The 22,676-nt window shown below is 42.9% G+C and overlaps 1 protein-coding gene across 3 annotated transcripts in view; it reads left to right on the forward strand.

Moving 5' to 3' along the window:
• The window catches only part of LOC148428840 (dachshund homolog 2-like), a 43,806-nt gene that overhangs the window by 20,928 nt on the left and 202 nt on the right, over positions 1-22,676 (forward strand). Inside the window, exons 2-12 of one of the 3 annotated variants that reach the window (XM_088433716.1) lie at positions 942-1,060; positions 5,830-5,940; positions 8,470-8,667; positions 9,565-9,728; positions 10,303-10,408; positions 11,293-11,367; positions 13,963-14,066; positions 14,140-14,287; positions 14,690-14,851; positions 15,147-15,209; positions 21,460-21,572. In XM_088433716.1, the coding sequence (XP_088289842.1) occupies positions 942-1,060; positions 5,830-5,940; positions 8,470-8,667; positions 9,565-9,728; positions 10,303-10,408; positions 11,293-11,367; positions 13,963-14,066; positions 14,140-14,287; positions 14,690-14,851; positions 15,147-15,209; positions 21,460-21,551 (1,342 nt within the window). In that variant the 3' untranslated portion in view covers positions 21,552-21,572. Of the gene's footprint in view, positions 1-941; positions 1,061-5,829; positions 5,941-8,469; positions 8,668-9,564; positions 9,729-10,302; positions 10,409-11,292; positions 11,368-13,962; positions 14,067-14,139; positions 14,288-14,689; positions 14,852-15,146; positions 15,210-20,385; positions 21,317-21,459; positions 22,173-22,676 lie in introns of those variants that run through there. The other 2 variants (XM_088433706.1, XM_088433720.1) reach the window with 2 other exon arrangements.

Here is a 22,676-nt window from a genome sequence, read left to right on the forward strand (position 1 = left end):
TCGACGGAAGTTTTTTACGATTGGACAGAATTTGTCGAAACTACTGCCCCCTAGTGGCTTGGCATGCTTGTTTATGAATAAAATTGCACTATGCGGATTTGTATAGCACAGGGGTGGGCAAAACTTTTTACTCAAGGGCCACAAAGGCTTGTAAAATCGGACAAAAGGGCCAGACCAGGAGCAGATGGAACGTTTTGATAGTTCACCTCACAAGAGAAAAAAACTTCAGGATATCTAGAAAACATCTGCTTCAGTTTTAATAGAAAAAAAAATAAAAAAGCAACAGTGTTTTTCCAGTCCCTTGTATTTACCTATTTATTGAAATTACTATCACAGCAACTGAACATGAACTCTTTTAGTGCCAAGCTTTATCGGAAAAGGAAAGCTTTTGTGCGCCAGTCAGTATATTTTAGCATTTTCACTCCTCTTTTAAGGCCGACTATATTGTGTACTATGTCTATGTAAATGTGTGTGTCCTTTGAATTGCATGAAAATAACTGCAGTGTTGTAAGTGTGGAAACACTGCCGTCCAATGGTCACAGTTATCAGTACAGTGCTCAATCGGATTATATTAGGTACGCATTAGTCAAGGGTGTCAGCTACGCTCCATAAAAAAAATATTGTATCATTTTTTCATATCATTTATTATTGTTATGACTATTTTAAAAGATGAGAATTCTCATCCATGGCACTGAAAGAATTAATTGGAAAAAATACAGCTTTAGATTTTAAATTGCTAACAGTTGCTAACAGTTACTATTTTAAAGCACCAATAGGTCCACTGTTCTTCAAGAATTTAAAACGATCACTCCTCCTGACTGATAATTTCTTCATGTTCGACGACCGAAATTCTATTTCTGTGTATGTAATAAAGAGATGAGATTACTTTGCTGATTTTTGGCTCTTTCTTTCTTTTTTTTTTTTTTGTCTCTCGCCCGCAGCTCTCGTCCGGGTCGTCCTCCCAAGCGCTGTTCTTCCGGCGCCGGCATCCAGGAAAGCCCAAGGCTGCTTCACCCGGGCCTCCCCGGCCTGCTGTCCCCCAACCTGCTGTCTCACACCGGTCAGAATCACTTCGCTTCTTCTCCGCCTTCGTTTGTAGTACCTTGGAAGGGGGGGGGGGGGGGGCACAAGCAAGTGGCTGTAGAGAGGGAGGGATTAAAGAAGAAGTAAGAGGAGATGGAAGAAGGGAAAAGGAAGGACAGGAGATAGGAGGTGAACGAGTGCAGGCGGCATGCTGGTGTGATGAATGACTCGTCTCCTGGGTCCCACTCCTCCATCTGTCCATCTCCCCCCCTCCCTCCTGCTTTCTCCCCCCCAGCCGTCCTCCTTTCGCCTCCTCTCTCCTTCCACCTTCGAACTTCCTCGGAGTTCTCCCTCCTCCTTCGCCGTTGCAGGATTAATAAAACATGCTCGTGTTTAGTGACATATGGACACGGCTCACCGTGGCATACTAATGACACACGCACACACCAGGTATGTGTGTGCACAGAAGTGAGAGTGTTTGGTGAACATTAGTGGATCCCAGAGACAACATTTGCTCACTTATGATCGCTCATTAGTGCACGCGCACTCGCACACTTGGCACTCATCGCATGTCACCACAATGCACGCACGTCGTCTAGGCCGCCCTCGCGTCCATGGAGACGGACGGTTACCGAGGGAGACGAGCTGTTGTTTATGACCTCGCGGGGAGGCGGCGGCGGCCAATCACAGATGGATATTTATCACGCGACTGGAAAACGGCGAGCGCTAAGGGGCCGTTTGGGGCGGGGGGGTGAAACGCAATCGGACGGACGAGGAGGTGATTAAGGCGAGGGAGTTAGTCATTTTGGCCGTGGATTCATCCGGTTTTGTGGGAACGTGCAAGTCAACCCGCAAAACCAGGGAACGCCCCCTCGCCTCTTCCAAAAATGGCTGACAGTGATGGGGCATTGTGATTTCCCAGGAATGTGATCAAATGTGTGAAATGGGGAAGAAGGTATGCCCTTGCTTGCCTGTAAAATTCAAACTTCTAAAGGCAAGCAGGTCCCTATAGATGGCAGCGTTGCCTCGCTTTGAATTTGAAGTTAGCACAGCGTTTGAGTAGAAGATAAAGATCAGGAGGTGAACCTCGGGCTCGGCACGTGCGTTATAAATGAAATATGTGTCAGCACATTGGAGGTTTCGGAACATAAGTGTCTCAGCTTGACACGATCATTTTTGAGACCATTCAAATAAAAAACAATCATTAATCACATTGGCACAATATGTCTTTTTGAACAACTTTTGGATACCAATTCCATGAGACGAGATATCTCACGAGAGTCCAGACGTGTTGCGTCCTCTACAATCTGACTGGTTAAAAACAAAACCATCCAACGATGAAAAAAAATCAAATGAATTTCCGTCATTTGTAACCTAAAGCCACAAAGGTTAATATAGACAAACAAGCATTCCCTTCTAAGAAGAGCTTGGCGTAAACGTGATCACTAATTGGCGGCGACGCGGTGATGGTCAGGTTAAGCGCGTGCGTGCTAACTTTCAGTGCGCTCTTTGTGCCGCTCATTTGACTTGTTAATTCGCACACGCGCACCAACCAGCTCAATGCTCGGCCTTGTCTCTTCATCGCACGCATCACTTCCGCCGATGCAGAAATCCAGCCTTCTTGATCGCCACAACTTATTTCGCCGATAAAACACACACCTGCACTCACTCTTATACACACGCGTTCAGGAGTGGTGTGTTGATTACACATGAAGTGGTTTTAATCTTCTCATGAAAAGAATAGACACTCATCTGAAGGCCCTTTGTGCACCTGCGGGGAGTCAGGATGAGCGATCGGGAAGGGGAGAGAGAAAATGTGTGTGCATGGGCGGAAGGAAAAACTAAAGTGGTTTCAAGGCTTTTTTTTTTATCCCTGCTCATCCTTTGTTTTTACAAATCAATTTTACCAACTGAAATAAATTGGGTTAAAAAAAATAAATAATAATAATCGACACACTGCATGTACTGTAAAAAAAAGTTTCAGTCATTTTCTAATGCAAAAGCGAAAGCAACAGCGACAGGAACCAAAATGGCGCCCCGGACCTTCCGGAGAAAGCTAAAGATGGCCGACTTAAGTGCTGGGGCGCAGGCATTAAATCCGTTGGACTCGGCGCTCAGGAGGGCATAAAAAAAAGAATAGTGCCTTTCTAAATCCAGAACACAAAGAGCAATTCCTCTCTTTTGCTGTTTGTTTTATTCAAAGTGTCACTCCGTCTCTCAGAGTGCGCTCTCTCGCCGGCTCGCACCATCAAATATTGAGAAGCCAAATGGGTCGGGTTTCACGCGAGTGGGGTCTTGAAGGGGGAACGGGTCCAGTCCACGAGACGCTCCAGCACGTTGTAATCACACCTAATGCTGGGAAATTGTCGAATTGCTTCACTGGCTATGCTAAGCTAACATTCTACAAGTTGCCGCTAGCTCGCTAATGTGGCCAAACGCAACATTTCTTCCTCAAAGTCAAGAATACTCAACTGACTACATTTCCCATGAGTCCCTTTATCACAAAAGATGGACGAGAAGACGGAGAAGCCACGCTAACTGCTAAGCTAATGTGAACTGTCGACGATGCCAAACACGCAATATCCAAAACTGGAAATGAAACAAGGTAATACAAGAACAAGTAGACAATAAGGTCAAACATATATTCACATCATTTTTGTTGTTGCTTTTTTAAAACGTTTTTTCATGAATTTTCTTTTGTTAATTGCCTATACTACATTAGCCATTTAGCAATATTGCTAGTACACTTGATCTGATATTATAATGTGGTAAATACCATGAAGTTTCAACACGTATTTTTCATGAGAAAGTCTTAACAATGGCCAAGAGGTAACTAAAAAAATATCTTCATACCCGAAAAATGAGTGCTTTAAAAGTGGAAATGATTAACCACCCACCTGTTTATGTCAGGCACTCAATTCATACATTTAGGATTGATCTATGTTTCATAATGTTTCATATAGACGATTATTGGACTTGACAGATATTTTACATGTTTATGGAAAATTGGGTATAACAACATGATTTCCTCTTTTTTTTAAATTATTATTTTCCAATATTTTTCCCCCCATTTTCTGTGTATTTGATATTGATAAGCATTTTGGGAGATTTTTTTTTTTTTTAATATAATTGAATTGGTGTCATTTATTGGCAAATTTTTGGTTGTTTGGGGCCTGGTTCAGTCCCTATCCTGCATGACAGTAGAGCTGGGCAATAATAATAATTAAAATGATGAATGACTATTTTTGCACAAGCTATAAATGTTGAGGTTACGTTAAAACTGATTTCAAATCTAAAGTCTTTAAAGAAATAACTATACATTATAGAACACTTAATAAGGGAACCTGTGGAATAGAATATAGTGAAATTCATAATGGGAATAGTCATAAATTTTCACGTCAGTGACATAGTGTTTTCAAGATGCCAATAAGTGCACTCACTTTTTTTCGTTTGTGTCAGCTAAAAATAAAAATATTGAGGTTTGTTGCACTGTCAACAGTGTAATCTACAGCTTAAATAGTAAGCTTAAATAACAGTAAAAAACAAAACAAAAAAACGACCGCAGGGTAGTATTTAATTGTCATATTTACAATGCACATTATTATTGTTGCCATTACATCATTAGCAATTATACATGTCAAGGAAGACTCCAGACAGGATTTCTTTTTGAAGAATTAGAACTTTTATTTCATACTTTGATCAAAATCGTAATCATCCAGAATGACTTAAAAAAGTGATTTTGTTTTTTCACCATATTGTTTAGCCCTACTACAGTATACAGTGCATAAATAATGTTAAAAGTAGATATCTTGATCCATCTTCTGTTCTTTGTTCTTAATGTTTTTTTTTTTAACTCCGTGTTGAATATTGATCAATAAAAAGCCTAATAAATATCATGAGGTTATTATTGGCTTGGTTCAGAATCAGCGTCGTATATGAGCATTAAAAATTAAGCGTTTTGCGCGCACACACACTAACGCAAGCGGGTTGTGATGATGCTAGTGTCTTTAAGGCGCTCTGTCAATCAATCACGCGCTAATTCCCAAGGTTCCCCGGTCGCCATTAGCGACGGGGGTCGATGCTCGGTAACCGTGGACACAGCGGAAAGCCATCGATCTCGGCGTGTGCGAGCGAGCGTGCATGCACGTTTGATAGTCGTGATGGAGAACAGTATGGCGGCTCTCCCTTTCTATCGATTCTCTTCCGCTCGGGTCCAAGTCAAGCTGCCCGTCGGTCTCATGAATCGAGAGCGTAACTTTAAGCCGGACCGCCGACGGCGCTCCGTCTTCCGTCCTCAAATTTCGGACGGCACAAATCCTGGTCGTGTGTTCTTTAAGGCCCGCGGACAACTGTACTGCGTTGTGTGCGTAATGAGCATTCCTCTAAGGCCCTCAACCGTGGCTGGGGCAAAATCAACACACATATTCAGAAAAACATGCGTGCATTCCTTCAGACACACACACGCGGGGTCATCTCTCTCACTCTGCTGGTCGTTGTGTATAGAAGTCAGTTCCAGGTCAGTGCACTGAGCCAGGGATCTTAGTGGCTACAAAAGAGTGTGTGCACGTGCACTGTGCTTGTGTGTGTGTGTGTGTGTGCATGCATGCGTGCGCGCATTGTCTCGCCGCCTACCGGCCAACACGTCCTCGGGGCGTCTGAAACACTTGAACAAAACCACTTTCAGGCAACAATGGCAGCCGGCATGTGTGTCACGCCGGCGACGCCACCTGGAGGCGACAGGAGGCTGAGCGTATTGACTGAGGGACTGCGTGTGTGTGTGTGTGTTTGGTTGCGTGCGTGAGTAAGGCCTGACAGCCGCCGCCATGGCCGAGCTCCAGAAGCTGCACAAGATGAAGATGATGATGAGTCTGCAGAACGGAAACGAGTCGGACAATGATGACCTGCATTCCAACGCGGGTAACACACACTCTTCCGATCTCTCCTACACACACACACACACACACACACACACAGGTGAGATTGCTCACAAATAATGCATAAAGCCATACAGTTAACAAATAGCGTCGATATGTCTGTGATTCAATTAGGAGTATCCCGATACAACTTTTTATTTACCGATACAATAACGATATTGACGTTTACTAAACTAGCGTACTGCAGGAATGATACATGCTTTTATTTATCTTGTAGTTTGGAATATTAGAAGAGACTTGATCAGGTGAATAGAACAATAGTCAGCTTATCATCTGCAAAGAATCAAATAGCGATACGAATACCCCTGGGGGTGCATGTACGCACTTCTCAGGTATTTGAGATTTTAACCCGGTTTCTGCAGGAATCAGCACGTAAAATCCTTATGCTTTGTAATGTCATGACAGGAACAGTACATTTTTCTTTTCAAGTTAAGATCAAATGGACTGGAACATGACGCAACATGGCTAAATTGTTTTAGAATGATGGCATGCAAGCCGTTGCGTGTCTTTATTTCATTAAGTTTTACATGGCTGAGCCTTGTCATTACTGATACAATTTCTGGCAGGTGAGCATGAAATAAAACAGATGATGTTACACGAATTATCTTGTAAAGTTGCTCAGTAAACTATATCTATAGATACCGCTTCAAATGGAGTTCCATAGTTTAATAAATTAAGCACGCATGGCACAGCATTCTGTTTTAGTGTAACATTATAGTTTCAGTCTTTTTTGTTTGTTTGTTTTTTGTTTTTTTGTAGTGTAGAATTGAAATGGACAATATGTCAAGCATGCGTGCGTGCATTTCCGCTTGATGTGCGTTCAACAAAGAGTCCATTATATCCCAGTGTGAATTATTGAAAGAACGCAAAACAAAAAGCAGAAGGAGAAAAGAAAAGCGAGCCACTTCCTTCGCTGACCTGCCAAACGTCCGTCTGGGCCATTTTGTCTTGTTGTTGTTTTTTTTTTTTATTGTAAATGTAAAAATCCTGCTAGGTTTGCCGCTTTTTGCAGGAAAAAAAGACATCTGCATGTGGCCACAACCACAAGGTGTACATATCGAGAGAGAGGGGGGAGAAGTAGAGAAAGAGAGGGAACATCTGCCCATCTGTTTATATTTCTTGTCTTCCTGGTGTAAGCGCAGAGGGGATGAGGCCCAGCTGTCATACACACAAACACACACACGCACACACGTCAGCGTACGTGCACGGCGCAGGGAATTCAGTGGGCAATAATAGAGAGAGACGCCTGCTAATTCAAACTAATGGAGGGAGATGAAGATGGATGAGGGAGGGAAGAAGAGGCAAGCGGAGGGAGTGAGGCGGCCGGAGAGCGACACATCATGGCACAGACAGACGGGGAGGGAGAGACAGACACACAGACAGACAGGGACAAGACCGATAGAGACAGGCAGAGAGCAAGAGAAAGTGACAGAGAAGAGAGACAGAGGGAGGAAAAAAAGTGACAGAGACAGACAGCTCGAGAGAGACAGAAAGATAGAGACATGTAGCGACAGGCATTAAGACAGAGACAGAGTAAGACAGACAGACGGAGAGAAAGGGACATAGAGAGCAATACAGACAGAAAAAGAGGGAGAGAGAGAGACGGGAAGTCTGAGACACACACAACAGACAGAGAAAGACAGACACAGAGTGACATTCTGAAGACAGAGACAGACAGGGAGAGACAGGGATTTTGAGACACATACACACAACAGACAGAGAAAAAAGACAGAAAGATAGACAGACAGACAGAGAGAGACATACTTTGTGGCATTTGGAGAAACACAGAGAGACAGGCAGAGAGAGACAGACAGACAGACCAGTAATGTAAGAGACAGGGAGAGATGGACACAAACAGGATAGACCATGAGAGTAACAGACAGCGAAAGACACAGCAAGAAAAAAGACGGAAAGAGAGAGACAGGCAGAGAGCGAAAGAAATACAAAGAATGAAACAGAGAAAGAGAGACAAAGACACCGGTGGACACAAACAGAGGAGAGACCGTGAGAGTTACAGACAGCGAGAGAGAGCAAGAAAGAGACAGAAAGAGAGACAGGCAGAGAGCAAAAGAAATACAAAAAATGACAGATAGTGACAGAAAGAGAGACAGATAGCCTGAAAGACACAGAGAGAGAGACAGAGACACCAAGAGAGACAGAAAGCGAGGCAAAGAGACACAGAGTCAGACAGAGAGACAAATAAAGACACACACACACAAACAGAGACAGTGAGAGTAACAGAGAGACAGAGACAGGCAGAGAGATAGCCTGAAAGACACAGAGAGACAGGGACACCCAGAGAGAAGGAGCGGCAAAGAGACAGACAGAGAGACAAATAGAGACAGTGAGAGTAATAGAGAGAAAGAGAGCGACAGAGAGACACGCAGATAGAGACGGACTGTAAGAAAGACAGATATAGAGACAGACAGAGAGACATAAAGAGACACGCAATCAGAGAGACAGTGTGATGACAACAGTTGTTGCCTTTGACGCCGCCTTCATGTGCGCCCAGGAGGAAGCGAGTGCTCCTGGGACAAGGAGCGACTGAGCAGCCCTCCGGCCGGAGCCCAAAGCGGAGGGCCCGGAGGAGGAGGCGGCGGAGGCGGGGCCATCCCGGCCGGAGGCGGAGTAGGAGGAGGAGGAGGGCGGGGCTCGGCCCTGGGAGCTGTCAATCAACAGCAACTCCAACAGCAGCAGCTGCTCGCCAACAGTGAGTGAGCGCGTACACCCCAAGCTTCGCCGCGTGCGAGGTTACTGTGTCGCGCACACACTTAACTCTGCGTCTTTGCGTGATTGTGTGCGCGCCGTAGTTAGATTTGTGTGTTGCTGTGTGCAGCGGTCAATCTTGATAGCCTTTAGATGTAAAAAAAAAAAAACCAAAACAAAACATGGCGGCGTGTGCGACTTTATAGCCGATGGCTTTGCGTGCACGCGCGCGTGTATCAGGAATGTGAGCGTTTCCGCGCGTTGCGAAAAGTTTGATGTGTGCGTGTGGTGAGTGTATGCGCACCTCGGGTTTGTGTGCGCGCGTGTGTGAAAAGGCTGGCAATATTTGTTAATGCACAGCATTTAATCTGTTGCCATCTCCTGTATTAACACTCCGCCTGGATTAATCAGCAGACACTCAACTAAATGACTCAATTCATCAACATCTCACACACACGCACACAGAGACAACCATTGCTTCTTATTGCGAGTCATGTGTTTGACACACACGCACACACACACGGCGGGAGGTGACAAACACTCACATTGATTATTGTATCTCTCAAGTCGTCAGAACAACAGCAATCAGCATTATTGTTGCCCACACACGCACTCCCAGCTCTACACACACTCACGCACACACACCCCGAACCACACAAGAAAATAAAGGGGGGTCAGAGGTTTTGGGGGGAGTTGAAAGCAAACAAAAAGTTTCACCTTCATTTCACCTTTCATCTTTAACCCCGGGCCGCCCATTTGACAAGTTCAACGGCGGGTCACCGCCTCTTCAAAGATCCTAAAAAGTGACATGGGAGATTTTATTTTGAAAGGGAGTACAGGGTTGGCCAGGCTAGCCGTTAGCTTACCTGACCCTTCTGCCGGGTTATTGTTTTTGTTCCAGGACTGGACCTGCCCTTCATGATGATGCCTCACCCGCTGTTGCCCATGGGCTTGCCGCCTGCGTCCGTCGCCATGGCGATGTCGCAGATGAACCACCTCAGCACTATTGCCAACATGGCCGCCGCCGCTCAGCAGATACACGTGCATCGGGCGCCTGTCATCAAGGTAGGATCCCGTTTTCTGGGTTCTGGGCCTCCAATTAGGATGATCATGTTTTTTTTTTTTTTTTTTTTAATTGTAGTAGGCTTTATTTACATTTTGTCAAGTTCTTTTTAAATTACTTTTTAAAGCAAATTTGGTCATTTCAGTTAGTTTGTACTGTATTTTTAAATACTTAATTTTAATTTGTATTAGTTTATGTGGAGCGCAAATTTTGAAAATCAGGTCATTTCATATTTTCTGTTTCAGTTTTTTGTTTTTAAGTGTTTCTGCTTGTAATTGATTTCATTTATTGAAGTGTTTTTTCTTATTAGTTTCAGTTATTCTGTTCATTTTCAGTAACTATTACAGATCACTTTTTTTTTCTACTCCAGTCTTGTTTTTGAGGATCTGCTGATGCATTCCAATGCGATACCTCCATAATGACAGAAAAAAAAAGTAAAATCCCAACTTTAAAACCCAGTTTTTTTCCCTCTCTCTATTTCATTAAGCAGAAAATGGTGTAATTGGGACATTAAAACTCTGATAACCTTGGTCTAGAAAATTTCTATTTGTGTGTGTGTGTGTGTGTGGCGTGTAGGAGCGCGTGTGCGACAGTCCCTCTCTGTCGCCCTCTGTTGACGAGACCAACACTCCACTGCAGTCCCAGCCCAGTAGCTCCGCCTCCAGCTCGCCGGAAAGACTGGGTATGCATCTTCAAATCTAAATTAATTTTTACTTTCAACCCCTCAAAATGTTCAGTGGAATCTCCCCTATCTGTACATATGGATATTTACATATGCCTACTCCAAGGCTGTTTCCTTTTGAAGAATTTTCATTTTGTGAGAGAGAAAAAAAAAAACATGTAGATGTAATGTTACGCCTTGCATGAAATAAAACCCTGCAGCAGAACAAAAGCTTTGCTGCAACATTCAGTTCTTGGATCGAAGCCTTTTTTCAACTACAAGTCCCACAATGCATAGCAAGAACTTTGCATTATGGGATCAGGCTAAGCCACTCAATGAAGTCATTGAAAGGCTTGCAAAAGTCATAAGTTGCCTCCTGGTGGACTTAGGGGTCTGAACCCCAAAAAATTCTATTGCAACCTGTTCCATGATTAGCCATTGAAAGGATTCATGAAAAAATAAGGGAAATGCATGATGAAACATCAGGGTTTCAATAGGTCCAAAATTGACAATATTTCTAATTTTGAATGGCAGTAAGTGAGCCCGACATGGGCTAAATTTGACACCTATAGGGTGTTCCTCTCAAACTTCCATTTGCAAGCAGTTAGAAGGGACGGCAGGATGGCAAATTTAAAGTCCACAATGTTTTGACAATCCATGCAATATTTTAGCTTCCTAGTGTTTTTTTGTTTGCTTTTCCTTTGATATCATGCATCGAAAACATGTAAAAGCCCGAGTTGGGTCAAAATTTCCCTAGGGATTAAAATGGTTTGGCTAAACTTATAAGTACTTGGAAAAATTCCTTAACTACTGATGATTCGTCATTATTCATGGCAGGGTTCAGTCCTTGGTCCTTGTAAATAACAATTTCCTTACACTCACTTTGTCTGGTTTTCCTTTCTCAGGCCTGCTGTCGGCCGATGCAGATGTTGCACTGGCCAATGTTGCCACACCCATCAAGAAAATCACAAAGGACAAAGGTGAGACCACACACACACACACACAAACACACGGATTTATCTTAGTATTTTATTGGGGACATCCCATTGACATAATGCATTTCTTAGCTTCTAACCCTAACATTAACCATCACAACTGATTACCTAACACTAACCCTTACCCTAACCTCAACCAAAATCCAATTGAAACTCAAAAACCAGGTCTTGACCCTCAAAAAGAGGTCAGGACTAGTGGGGCCTCACAAAGACTGTAAAAACCCGGAATATAAACCCCACCGTGTAGCGAAAACAAAAACACACTCACAAATTCCCGCACAGCCATCACACACACACGTGCATGTCAAGATCTTCTGCATATTATGCACCTTCATCTAAACCCTCACCCATTTCCCTTTTGACAACTGACAAATCATCTTCACTTTCTTCATCTCCTGTATTTACACACACACACACACACACACGCACAAACTGAAGTGTCAGGATGTTCCGCCGCTCCTATTGATCACCTGTCTCGGAGCCATCAATCAGACCGATGAGGATGGGTGTGTGCGAGAGAGGGAGGGGGGGAGGGAGGCTAAGTGAATGGGGCAGGGCTAAAAGGGGTCAAAGGGTGTCCCACTAAAAGCATGGTCGTTATTTTCCATCCTCGGAAATGCGACACATTCCCGCGATTGCCGCCTCTTCCAAACAGCCAGAAGATAAGCGCGTGTGACGGAGGAGCAAAAAAGTATGGATGAAGTGGCAGATAGGAGATTAACACGTGTGTGTGCGCGCGTGTGTGTGCGCGCGCAAACGCGAGTGCTGTAGAGTGCATCTTCATCAGCGTTAATTTCACAGCAGAGTTAACTCAGTTGTCAGTTTGTTAGGCATTAAGGGCCGGGCAGACACTGTGACGCACTCGCAATGAGCGCACGCACACACACACACACACACACACACACACTTTAAATCACGGGTGTCTTTAATCCGTGCCAATTAGTAGCTCACGTGATTGTCTGAATACTAATGACGGGCGCTTGTGTCAAGTGTAATTGATCCCTATGATGCCGCATCATTGACTTTTACACTTTAGCAAACAAGGTGTCTTCAACTTGTTTGTCGCGTGTGTGTTTGGGGAAAAGTGGACGGCGGGAGTGTCTTGAGATGCAACTTGGAATTTTTTTTGTTTTTTGCTTTGATTTACAAGCGTAGACTCCATCCATGGTAATTGGCAAATGCGGAATAATCCGTTATAAGAAAGGCTTTAAAGCACTTGTGTCCAACTCAAGGCTCGCGGGCCAGATCCGACCCGCCACATCTTTATATGTGGCCCGCCAAATCAGCATTTGGCTTCAAGTTTCTGTCAGGGATTGAATGTTGATTTGGTAATTACATTATTTTTCACATTCATTTAATACTTAAAGACATTTTTTTCATTTGCTATCGACAAAAAAATTGACATCACATGCCGAAGGTTCAACCAATAGATCACGGTTCAGTTTATGGATGTCACATGACCAACAAGGGAGCCATAATTCATCGTTGCCCGAGCCTTAAACACAGGTGATGTCATTCAACAGCACGTAGAAAAATATGTTTTTGAAGGTATTAATAGTACACGCATGTCAAATAAGTGAATATTCCTTTTAAATAGAAGCGGGTAAGGGTTTTACTGCGGAAAATGGCTAAATAAGTTTAGCATCCCTTCAAAGCATTGGTATCAAACTGTTTTTTATCATGAGGCCACATTGTTGTTATACTTTTTATCAGAGAGGCAAAATAACTGTCAAGTCAAATAAATTTTAGAGTTTGTCGCACACTCAGTAAATTTTAAAATCAGAGCTCAGGAAAAACTGTTCAAAAGGGAGATTGGGAAGAAAAAATGCTTGTTGTTTCCCCCCAAAACTTTTTAAAGTACAGTAGAAGACAGCTCACAAATGTAATGTTTTAGTTAGAACCTTGAAGTCATAATTAGCATTTTGCGGGCCACATAAAATGGTCTGGCGGGCCAAATTTAGCCCCCGGGCCGTGAGTTTGACACCCGTGCTTTAAAACAAGCAGCTCAGCCTTTCAGTCATCTACTAGCTCAATGCTAATGCTAACAGCCGAGAGTAGACAACTGCAGTTCATCGAAAGATGCATCCTACCTATTTTTGATATCTCCCTGTCCCGTTGCCGCTGATTAAAATGGTCAGGATCGTTATTATGCTCCCACAGAGTTTGCTGCTGGGCTGATCGTTCGAGTCAGGTGCGAAGGACACGTCGAAAACTGGAGTTTCTCGTAAACTGCCTCAGGCCACGTAGACGGACAATACGCTCACAGTCATATATTCTTTATCCTCTATATGGAATGTCTCATTTGATTGCCGTGCTGATGAGCTCAGAGGGATGTGACTTGTCAATCGTCAGTAAACGCGTGGCAAAAAGGGGTTGGATCTTTTCATTTAAGGCTTTCCTGAAATATAATCGAAGAAACGATTGTACACGAGAATCAATGAAGCACTTTGTAAACATTTTACTGTGTACTATGTAGACCGAGATAATTCGATACTGATAACTGATATCAGATCAGGACAACCATATAGTTTTAAAGAATAGGACTTTATTCCATATTGTTCCTTTGTTTTTTGCCTGTAGAAGAAGAAGCTTCACTGGGGCAGGCCCTGCCCGCCGGCTTCCCTGGCCCGTTCCTATTCGCCGACAGCCTCTCGTCCGTAGAGACGCTCCTCACCAACATCCAGGTGCCACCACGCCGCTCCTTTGCTTCATCTTCTGTGCGTTCCTCTTCACGAAACGTACGCGTGTCCGTTTCAGGGCCTCCTGAAGGTGGCGGTAGAGAACGCCCGCGTGCAGGACAAGCAGATCCAGGCGGAGAAGAGGGAGCTGAAGATGGAGCTCTACCGCGAACGAGAAATGAGGGAGAGTCTGGAGCGGCAGCTGACTTCGGAACTGCAGAGCAGAGGTCTCGCACGCGCTCGTAAATTTGCATCTTCTAACTCATTTACTGCCAGCTTGGTAAAACGGCATCTTTGACGTCAATGGCGGCGAAAGCCAATCCAGTGAAAGTGGATCGTCGTCTATAGACGTCAATGGCAGTGAATGCCAGTCCTGTAAAAAGGGATCTTTGACGTCTATAGCCGTTAATGGCAGTTGAAGGCTCGTCCAGTAAAAATGGATCTTTTACGTTTATTGCGGTCAATGGCAGCAAAGGCCAGCCCAGTAAAATTGACGTCTACAGCCGTCATTGGCATCGAATGAGTTAATTTTCTTTCTTGAAAGAAATGCTCTGAATGCGTAGGGAGTTTGTCCCAAAGCATTCTGGGAAATGAAGTCAACCCCAAACAGCTTCCGCCTCTGCCCGCAGCGTCCATCCAGAAACGTCTGAAGAAGGAGAAGAAGGCCAAACGGAAGCTGCAGGAGGCGCTGGAGTTCGAGTCCAAGCGGAGGGAACGGGGGGAGGACGCCCTCAAACACTCGTCCTCGTCTTCGCCCGAGCCGTTGCACGCCGCTGACGACAACGGCGCCGGTACATTTGTAACTCCCTGATCCGGCTCAAATGAATATTATTATTTAGGACTGTGAGTTCCAACTTTTGCTAAGCCTACCATCACATACCTCAGTGGCCTGGGTCTCATTTGGAAAAAAAAAAAAGAATCTTTGTCGTTCACACTACCATCAGAAGATACAGATAGGTGCAAAGAAAAAAAAAATTGGATGCAATGTAGACCTAGCCAAAATGCTATATGCTAACAGTCCATTTTCTTCATAAAGCATTTGAATAGAATGTAGAACTGTGATTCTGTCCTTTTTGTCTCAAGCAGATGCTGCGTCTGACCAGCAGGATGAACTGAACGGGAACCAGGAAGACAACGGAGCTGTGCAAGGTACACACACACACACACACACACACACACACACACACACACACACACACACACACACACACACACACACACACGTTTGTATGTCTGTACTTGTGAGGACCTTCACTGATGTAATGCTTTTCCTAGATCCTAACCCTAACCTTAAACCTTAAACCTTCAAACAGTGATTACTAAAGAACGGAATAAGGTAGAATCTTATTTTCCTTTTTCCTTACTTTTTCTGGGTAAAGAATGGAATGTTAATTTTTCATATGGTACCACCAAATGTCTACATAATCAGACAATACAATAGTCTGTCGGCCCTGAAAGATGTGTCAAAAAGCTTGAAATCGGCTGGCACGCGAGCACAGGTGTCAGACTCAAGTCCCGGGGGCCAAATCCGGCCTGCCACATCATTGTATGTGGCCTGCAAAATGCTAATTATGACTTTATGATTCAAACTAAAAGGTAGGTAAGCATTCGTCAAGGTTGTCAGCTACCCTCCATAAAAAAAAAAAAAAAACTTATTCGAGGAGAATTTTATTCTTTCTTATTGTTTTTGCTATTTTAAAAGACAAGAATACTCGTCCATGGCACTGAAACAGTTAACATAATGCATTGCATCTGCTAGCCCCTAAGCCAACATATAGCCCACGGCCCAAATGGTCAAAATAGGCTCAATCCCGCCAGCAAGATGATTTTATTATGTATAAAAAAAAAAGCTGTTTTTTCATGACAAATTTGAGATTCCTGACTAATAGTGATGTTATACTTGTGCTATTTGTTTTGTATTAAAAAAGAATCATAAATTTGAAGTTATATAGCATGCTTTCATTGGTCTAATCTCAACCCTCACCCAATTCAAACCTATACTCTAAAAGCAAGTCTTTACCCTCAAAAAGAGGTCTGAATACGTGAAGACCTGCCTAAATCTCCTCACTTCTCCAAACCGTCCTCGCCGAGTCGCTAGAAAACTCCAAACCGTTCTCACAAGTATAGCCGTACGGGAACACCCGCACATACACACGCACGCACTTGCGCAATCAAACAAGCCAAATGCGTGCGCGTCGGGTAAGTTGTGAAGCGTTGACAGGAAGCAGATTTTCGCCTACTGTAGGTGATTTGATATCATAACAGGATTAAGCTATTTATGTGTGCGTGCGTGTTAGCATGCGCGTCGCCGTCCTTCTTCCACCAGCTGCGCTCAGTCCTGCCTGACATTGAGAAGCTTCATTTCGAAACGCCGCATGTGTATAAAATTGCCGCTCCCTCTCCGTGCGCGCGCGCGCGCGCGTGTGTGTGTGTGTGAGAGCGAGTGTAAGTTTGATCCGCACTTGGGTGAGACAGCCAACTCTAATTAGCTCTCTCTCCTCTTTAGACCCCTTTAGATCCACACACTCGCGCGCACGCACACACTCGCAGGCCCACCTGATTTCATTAATGTTGATTGGCCCGGTAGGACCCCTTTGCCGCTGTACGCGCACACACACTTTCATGCTCGCTGCCATAAAAGTGTTTTGCACCTACAGTGATTTTAATGCACACGCGCGCACACACACACACACACACACACCTCCCTCGCCTCTCACCTTCCACACTCTTAATTAACGAGTGGAGAGAAAAGTGCTGAATACAAAGAAAGATGTGGCATTAGAATCAGAAGAGATGCGCCGAGGAAGTGGAGCTTTTATGGGAAAGGTTGCAACTAAAAATGCGGCCGTGAAGAGGAGACGGCGGCGAGGCAAAGGAGGGCAGGGGGAGGAAGACTTGAAAAATGTGACCTTGTTGCCAGACCCGCTGACATTTACGGCAACCTGCTGATAGACTTTAACAAGGCGGGTCAGGACCATTTTTCACTCGCGCGCACAAACGCGCCATTGCTTCCTAAACGTAAAGATATTTTTATTGTATTTTACAAAAATATAAGACTACCGCAAGTGCCCAGAGGATGCGCCTATGTATTGGACACACCCCTAATTTTACAGTCAAATTCTGGTATTTTCTGCTTTACCGTGTATAGACGCAAATTGACGACAGTGTAAAAACTATAAGAAAACAGAATAAATCTCATCTTTGTAAATTCGTCATACATTCTTGCGTTCATATCCAGAAGTTATATAATGTTCAGTGGACCCCCGGGTGACAGCGTCCCTAGCTTACTTTTTTTTTTTTCAGATTACGAAGTGGAATACTACATTTTTTTTTTCGTCCCCTTGTTACAGCATTTTTCCCACTTTACGGCATCAACAACAATTACAGAATTCAAACTTGGCGGTCAGTGTGGATGCGTATGACTGTGCGAGTCGCACCACACTCGTGCGTCACTTGAAGATGCTGGTCTGGTTTTGGTCAGTGTCACCAAGATGCCGATATGCTAAAGACTTGATCTCGTGTGAGTGCTTAAAATATCGTAATTAATGTGCATTTTGGTGCTTATTTCAAACTTTAATTGGTTAGCCACGGGTCGCAAAATCGCTCGTGATGTCAAAGGGAGAAGTAAGAAGATGATTAGTATGGAAATGAAGCTGGAGATAATCAAGAAATACCAAGAAGGCACGAGCATCATTAGCCTCGCTAGGGAATACGGCCGTAACTAGCTCAAGTCACGTCACTCCAAAGGTGAATCAAATTTCCTTTTTACTTTATATATTTTTTATTATGTTATTCAATTATATACATGTATTTTTTAATATGTATATAAAATGTTGATGTTTTTACCTGGGGTTTTGTACGCATTAGCGAATGAGCTTTCCATTGCCCGCCGTATGACGATTTCGCCTTACGATCCCAACTCCGGAACGGATTAATTTTTTGTGGCGGGGGTCCACTGGATTTGCTGCAGGTTAAGTGTGTTTCCGATTTCCCACATTGTGAGCGGTCAGTGAAGCATAGGTGTTGAACTCCAGTCCTCATGCTCTGCATGCTCTTTGGGTTTCTGTCCCCAATACTTCTGATTCAAAAGACTAGCTTATTAGCAAGCTCTGCGCAACTTGAAAATAATCCTAATCATTTGAATCGGGTGTGTCTGAGAATGAAGGTTTGAAAACATGCAGGATACCGGCCCTCGAGGACCGGGGTTCGACACCTGTGGTCTATAGCATAAACTAGCCGCTACTGATCACTTTTGAACATGCCAGCCTGAAGCAAATGTGTCTTACGTGGGTTTGATGTCACTTTGTCTTTTTGAAAAGCAAAATATGGTTAAAGAGGTTCCTATTAGATGGAAATGTGTTTGGTCTTCTGGTGTTTATAATTGTTTTTCGTTGAACAAAATAAAACATTTGATGTTATTTTTATTCCTATTTTCAAGTGACGTGTGTGGTGATATTTTGGCTTTGGACTTGAAAAAATGATTGGTAAAATATTGGCATATCTGACAGTTTGTTAACACTGCAAAAAAACGACCACAACTAACATGCATTTTGAGAAACTAGCTTAGTTGCTACTGAAAAATGAGTTTGTAACTAAAGTGTCTCTCCTGCTTGGATTTACACTAACCTGTTTATTTTATTATTTTTATTTTTTATTTTTTTGCAGTCTGCTCAATATAAAGAACAATTTGAAAACCGGGAACTTTATATATATATTACTAATTTTGCCAAAATCGAGTCTCGTAAAAAATGAAACTCTTTCGGTGCACCTCACTTGACCACTAGGAGGCAGTCTAGTCACGCAGACGCAAATGATCAGACGACTTCTTCCGCTAGTACTTCTTGCTTTCGGTTGTTTGTTTTTGTCGAAACAACTTTTACACCAGGCAGATGTGGGGGGGAATGGCTCCGGATAAAAATATCCTCAACGTAACAGATAGAGGACACAAGGTGAGGAATGGGAGGGGTGCTGCATGGCAAAAAAAAAAGCCTGTCGGGGGTGGAGGGGGCGATCCGAGTTAAAAATAGCAAAGGACACCAGAAGACTCGCAAACGGGAGAATACGATCGCCGAAAAGTTCTTTTCCGAACGGATGTCCTGTCAGAGAGAGCGGGACGGCATTACGGCCGGCGTTATGCAGAAAATGTAAACACTTTGCAACGTTGGCAGAAAACAATGACACCGCAGGGGGAAAGGAAGGCGTGCTCGCGCGTGTGTGTTTGCGTGAGAGAGGCTGCTGAGATGAGATCTGAGATCGCAGCCATAAAGGGAGAGGAAGCGGCAACAACATACAATTAACCCCAGTTTTATATTCAGCAAATTTTGTGTCGATGGCTACGTGAAAAATATATGCGCTGTATGTGTGCATTTAAGTAGGATTCGGCTCTGGTTTTGGTCTGTCACATCTGTCAGAAAATCGGCAAAAATATTCATCGTTTTCTAGTTTAAAGCAGATGATGCATAGCAGTCTTGTTTGGGGGAAAAAAAAAAAAACACCATCTGCTTTATGATATATAAATTGAGAATATTTACCGGAGAGGCTGTCTGTCTGTCTGTTTTAAACTGTTTTTTTTACACTCTGTTTTATATTGTTACTGTTTTATTATTATATTTGTGCCCAATAAATTGTTCGGTATTTTAGTAACTATGCAGCACTTCGGTCAGCCCTTTGAGGTTGTTTTTAAATGTGCTGAATAAATAAACTTGACTTCAACAACAAGGCTTCTAAACAAAACAAAGATCTTTTTTACAATTTGATTTGTTGATTAATCTTTCCCCCTTTCATTCATATATATACATATATATATTATATATATATATATAATTAAATTAACCATTGCTGTTTTAATGTATGGAAAGCAAGCATGGGGCCAAAACGTCAACACAAGCTTGTGCTGATTTTATGAAATACTGAGCAAAAGTTTTGAAAACAGCTTCCTCTCTTTCACAATGCTGTGCCAATAATAAACTTCTCATTTTTGGGTTGCCCTGAAAAGTAATGACACATATTTACATATTTTTACGTTTTTTTTTTTACATTTTTTTTTTCAAGTGTTTTGGCTAAAGGAAGATCTAAAGTGGCTGTTAATAAATTAATTTTCATAAAAAATGGAGGTAAATACTAACTTAATTACCTAAAATAATTTGGTTATCGTAGTATTTATTGCCTAGTGATCAATTACTTAATTCACGTAGCCAATTTTTTGGACTTTAAAAAAAAAAAACGTAAAATGATGTCTTTGGGATAGAATGAGCTAAACGTTAAACCTTTCGATACTGTAAAGAGCGTCTTTTTTACTGATGGTTTTGTTTTGTCTCCAATTCAGAATCTCGGGCTTTTCTGAAGACCACCATCATGTTCTAGTGACAAAACGGGCCCACCCTCCACCGCCGCATCCTTCCTGGGCGGGATGCAAATTTTTTAAACGTGATGCCCCATCATCAGAAAAGAAGATGAAAAAAAAAAAAAATCTTCCTTCCACTTTCTGTCATGCGACTTCCTTCCCGCCCCATTTTTGTTCTTTTTACTTTTTCTTTTTTTTTGTGGTTCCCGCGCAAAGCATGCTGGGAGGAACGGACCAAAATATGACCTCGTTCTATTTACGCACGCTACAGCACCGGATTTGGCAGAACTTAAGTCCGCCTCATTGGCTGGCCCGCTCAGATTGGATGGGAATCAGAACATTGGTGCTGGAAGAAGACTGTCAAAAAAAAAAAAAAAAAAAACAATAACGTACTGGGATTGGAGGGTCCCGTCTCATTTCCTTATTTTTTTCTTTTCCAAACAAAGCAAAATATTGGAAAACGGTTTTACCCTCAACACACCTTTTACTCCTCATCTTGAACTCAATGAAGCTTTTTCTATCACTTCGAAGGACATGTTTAAAAAAAAAACAAAAAACGACTTTTGTTTTTATTCCAACGAAGTGCGTTTTAGAGTATTCTATCCTCAACCTGAGCAGGAAGTAGTAGTTTTCCACGTGACTTGAGTAGCACTTTTCCTTTCCTTTTCGCCCAGCAGGTGCGCAAATCAAGCGCGGCTCGGCTCCACTTTGTAACGTCGGTCACCTGCACTTTTTTATTTTCTTTATTGCTGGTGCGAACTCTTTTTGTTCCTTGTGAATCGGAAATGTACAGGAATGGCTCGTGTGTGTAGATAGAAGTGACACTGGCTGGTTTTTTTGTTGTTTTCTTTCTTTGGCTTTCATGTTTGTGACTGCAAATATACACGATGACGACCACGGGGGGTGACGCGCACTCGCTGCTCTTTTCTTCTCCGCCGAACGCGCGGCCTTTCCTCTGCCAGCGCACCGCCGTCTCCTCCTACCTCCGCGGCTCTCCGTCTCCATCGCTTTTACCAAATAGCTGATGTCACTTTTTCCATTTCCTCCTAATGGAAGCCCCGAGAGCTGAGCGATGGACGGCGGGGGGCGAGCGGCCCCGCGATGAGGAGGGATGGACGGGAGATGATGGAAGGAATGAGGAGGGATGAAGAGGTGACGGCGTGAAGGATGTGAGTAACCATGCGAGAGAAAATGAAGGGAGGAGGAAGGGGAGGGACCACAAACAAATGCTTGAAGGTGTCCCGGTAACCGCGGTAATGCTAGACAACTTTGACAAAAAACGCTAAAAGATTTGCGATTGTGGCTTCAAGTAATTATTTTTTAAGGTCCTCCGCCCGTTTATTTTGTTTTTTACCACCGCCAGCAATAAATTAATCTTTATTACAATGAAAGATGTAAGATTTATTATACAGTGCATACATGATTTAGATTTTTAGGTGAGGCTTATGCTAAAATCCAGACAACATTGGATTCATATGAAAAGCAGCTTATTTATCTGCTCAAATTAAACTTGTTTTACCCTTTTCAAGCTGCAGTCTTTGAACTGTTTACTCAAAACATTCTAATAAAAAAGTGTGGCGTAAGAACATACTGTAAGTCATAAATCAAAAGGCATCAATAATTCAAACATCTGTGACTTCAATCACTTTCCACGCTACTAATGAATATGTCAACATGTGACCTGCGTCTTTTAAGTAACTTATCTGGGCAATACATGAGCAATTTATACACACGTGTGTGTGTGTGTGTGTGTGTGTGTGTGTGTGTGTGTGTGTGTGTGTATATATATATATATATATATATATATATATATATATATATAAACCCACGATAAGTGAAAACTGTGACATAGTGCCCCCCAGAATGACTATCTAAATATCTTTTTTTAATGTGAAAAGTCTTCATTCTATGCATATTATTTAAGACAAATATTACTGTAGAACTCTACACATATATACTTAAATGATTAAACCTTGAAGTCTCGCGCCAGCCACGGCCATATTAGAAGTCAAATTAAAGTCAATTTTGTATGACGGCAGGAGTTGGAATCTACTCTCGCTTCACATCTTGAAGCGTCGGCCGGTCGGGCGGTCTCATTCATAAAACAAGGAGGCCGGTCTTGCTCCTCCAAGACAGAGGAGCAAATCTCTTACTTAGATTTCTTTTATAATAAAATGGTACAAGTATTTCAAATGTAAACTTACATTGTTATCATGTTTTATCATGTACAGATTTGACTTTAATTTCGATTTCGGGACATCGCTAATATGACC

The sequence above is a fragment of the Hippichthys cyanospilos genome, chromosome 1 (assembly GCF_059441005.1).
Source record: "Hippichthys cyanospilos isolate Australia breed blue-spotted pipefish chromosome 1, RoL_Hcya_1.0, whole genome shotgun sequence".
Classification (NCBI taxonomy): domain Eukaryota; kingdom Metazoa; phylum Chordata; class Actinopteri; order Syngnathiformes; family Syngnathidae; genus Hippichthys; species Hippichthys cyanospilos.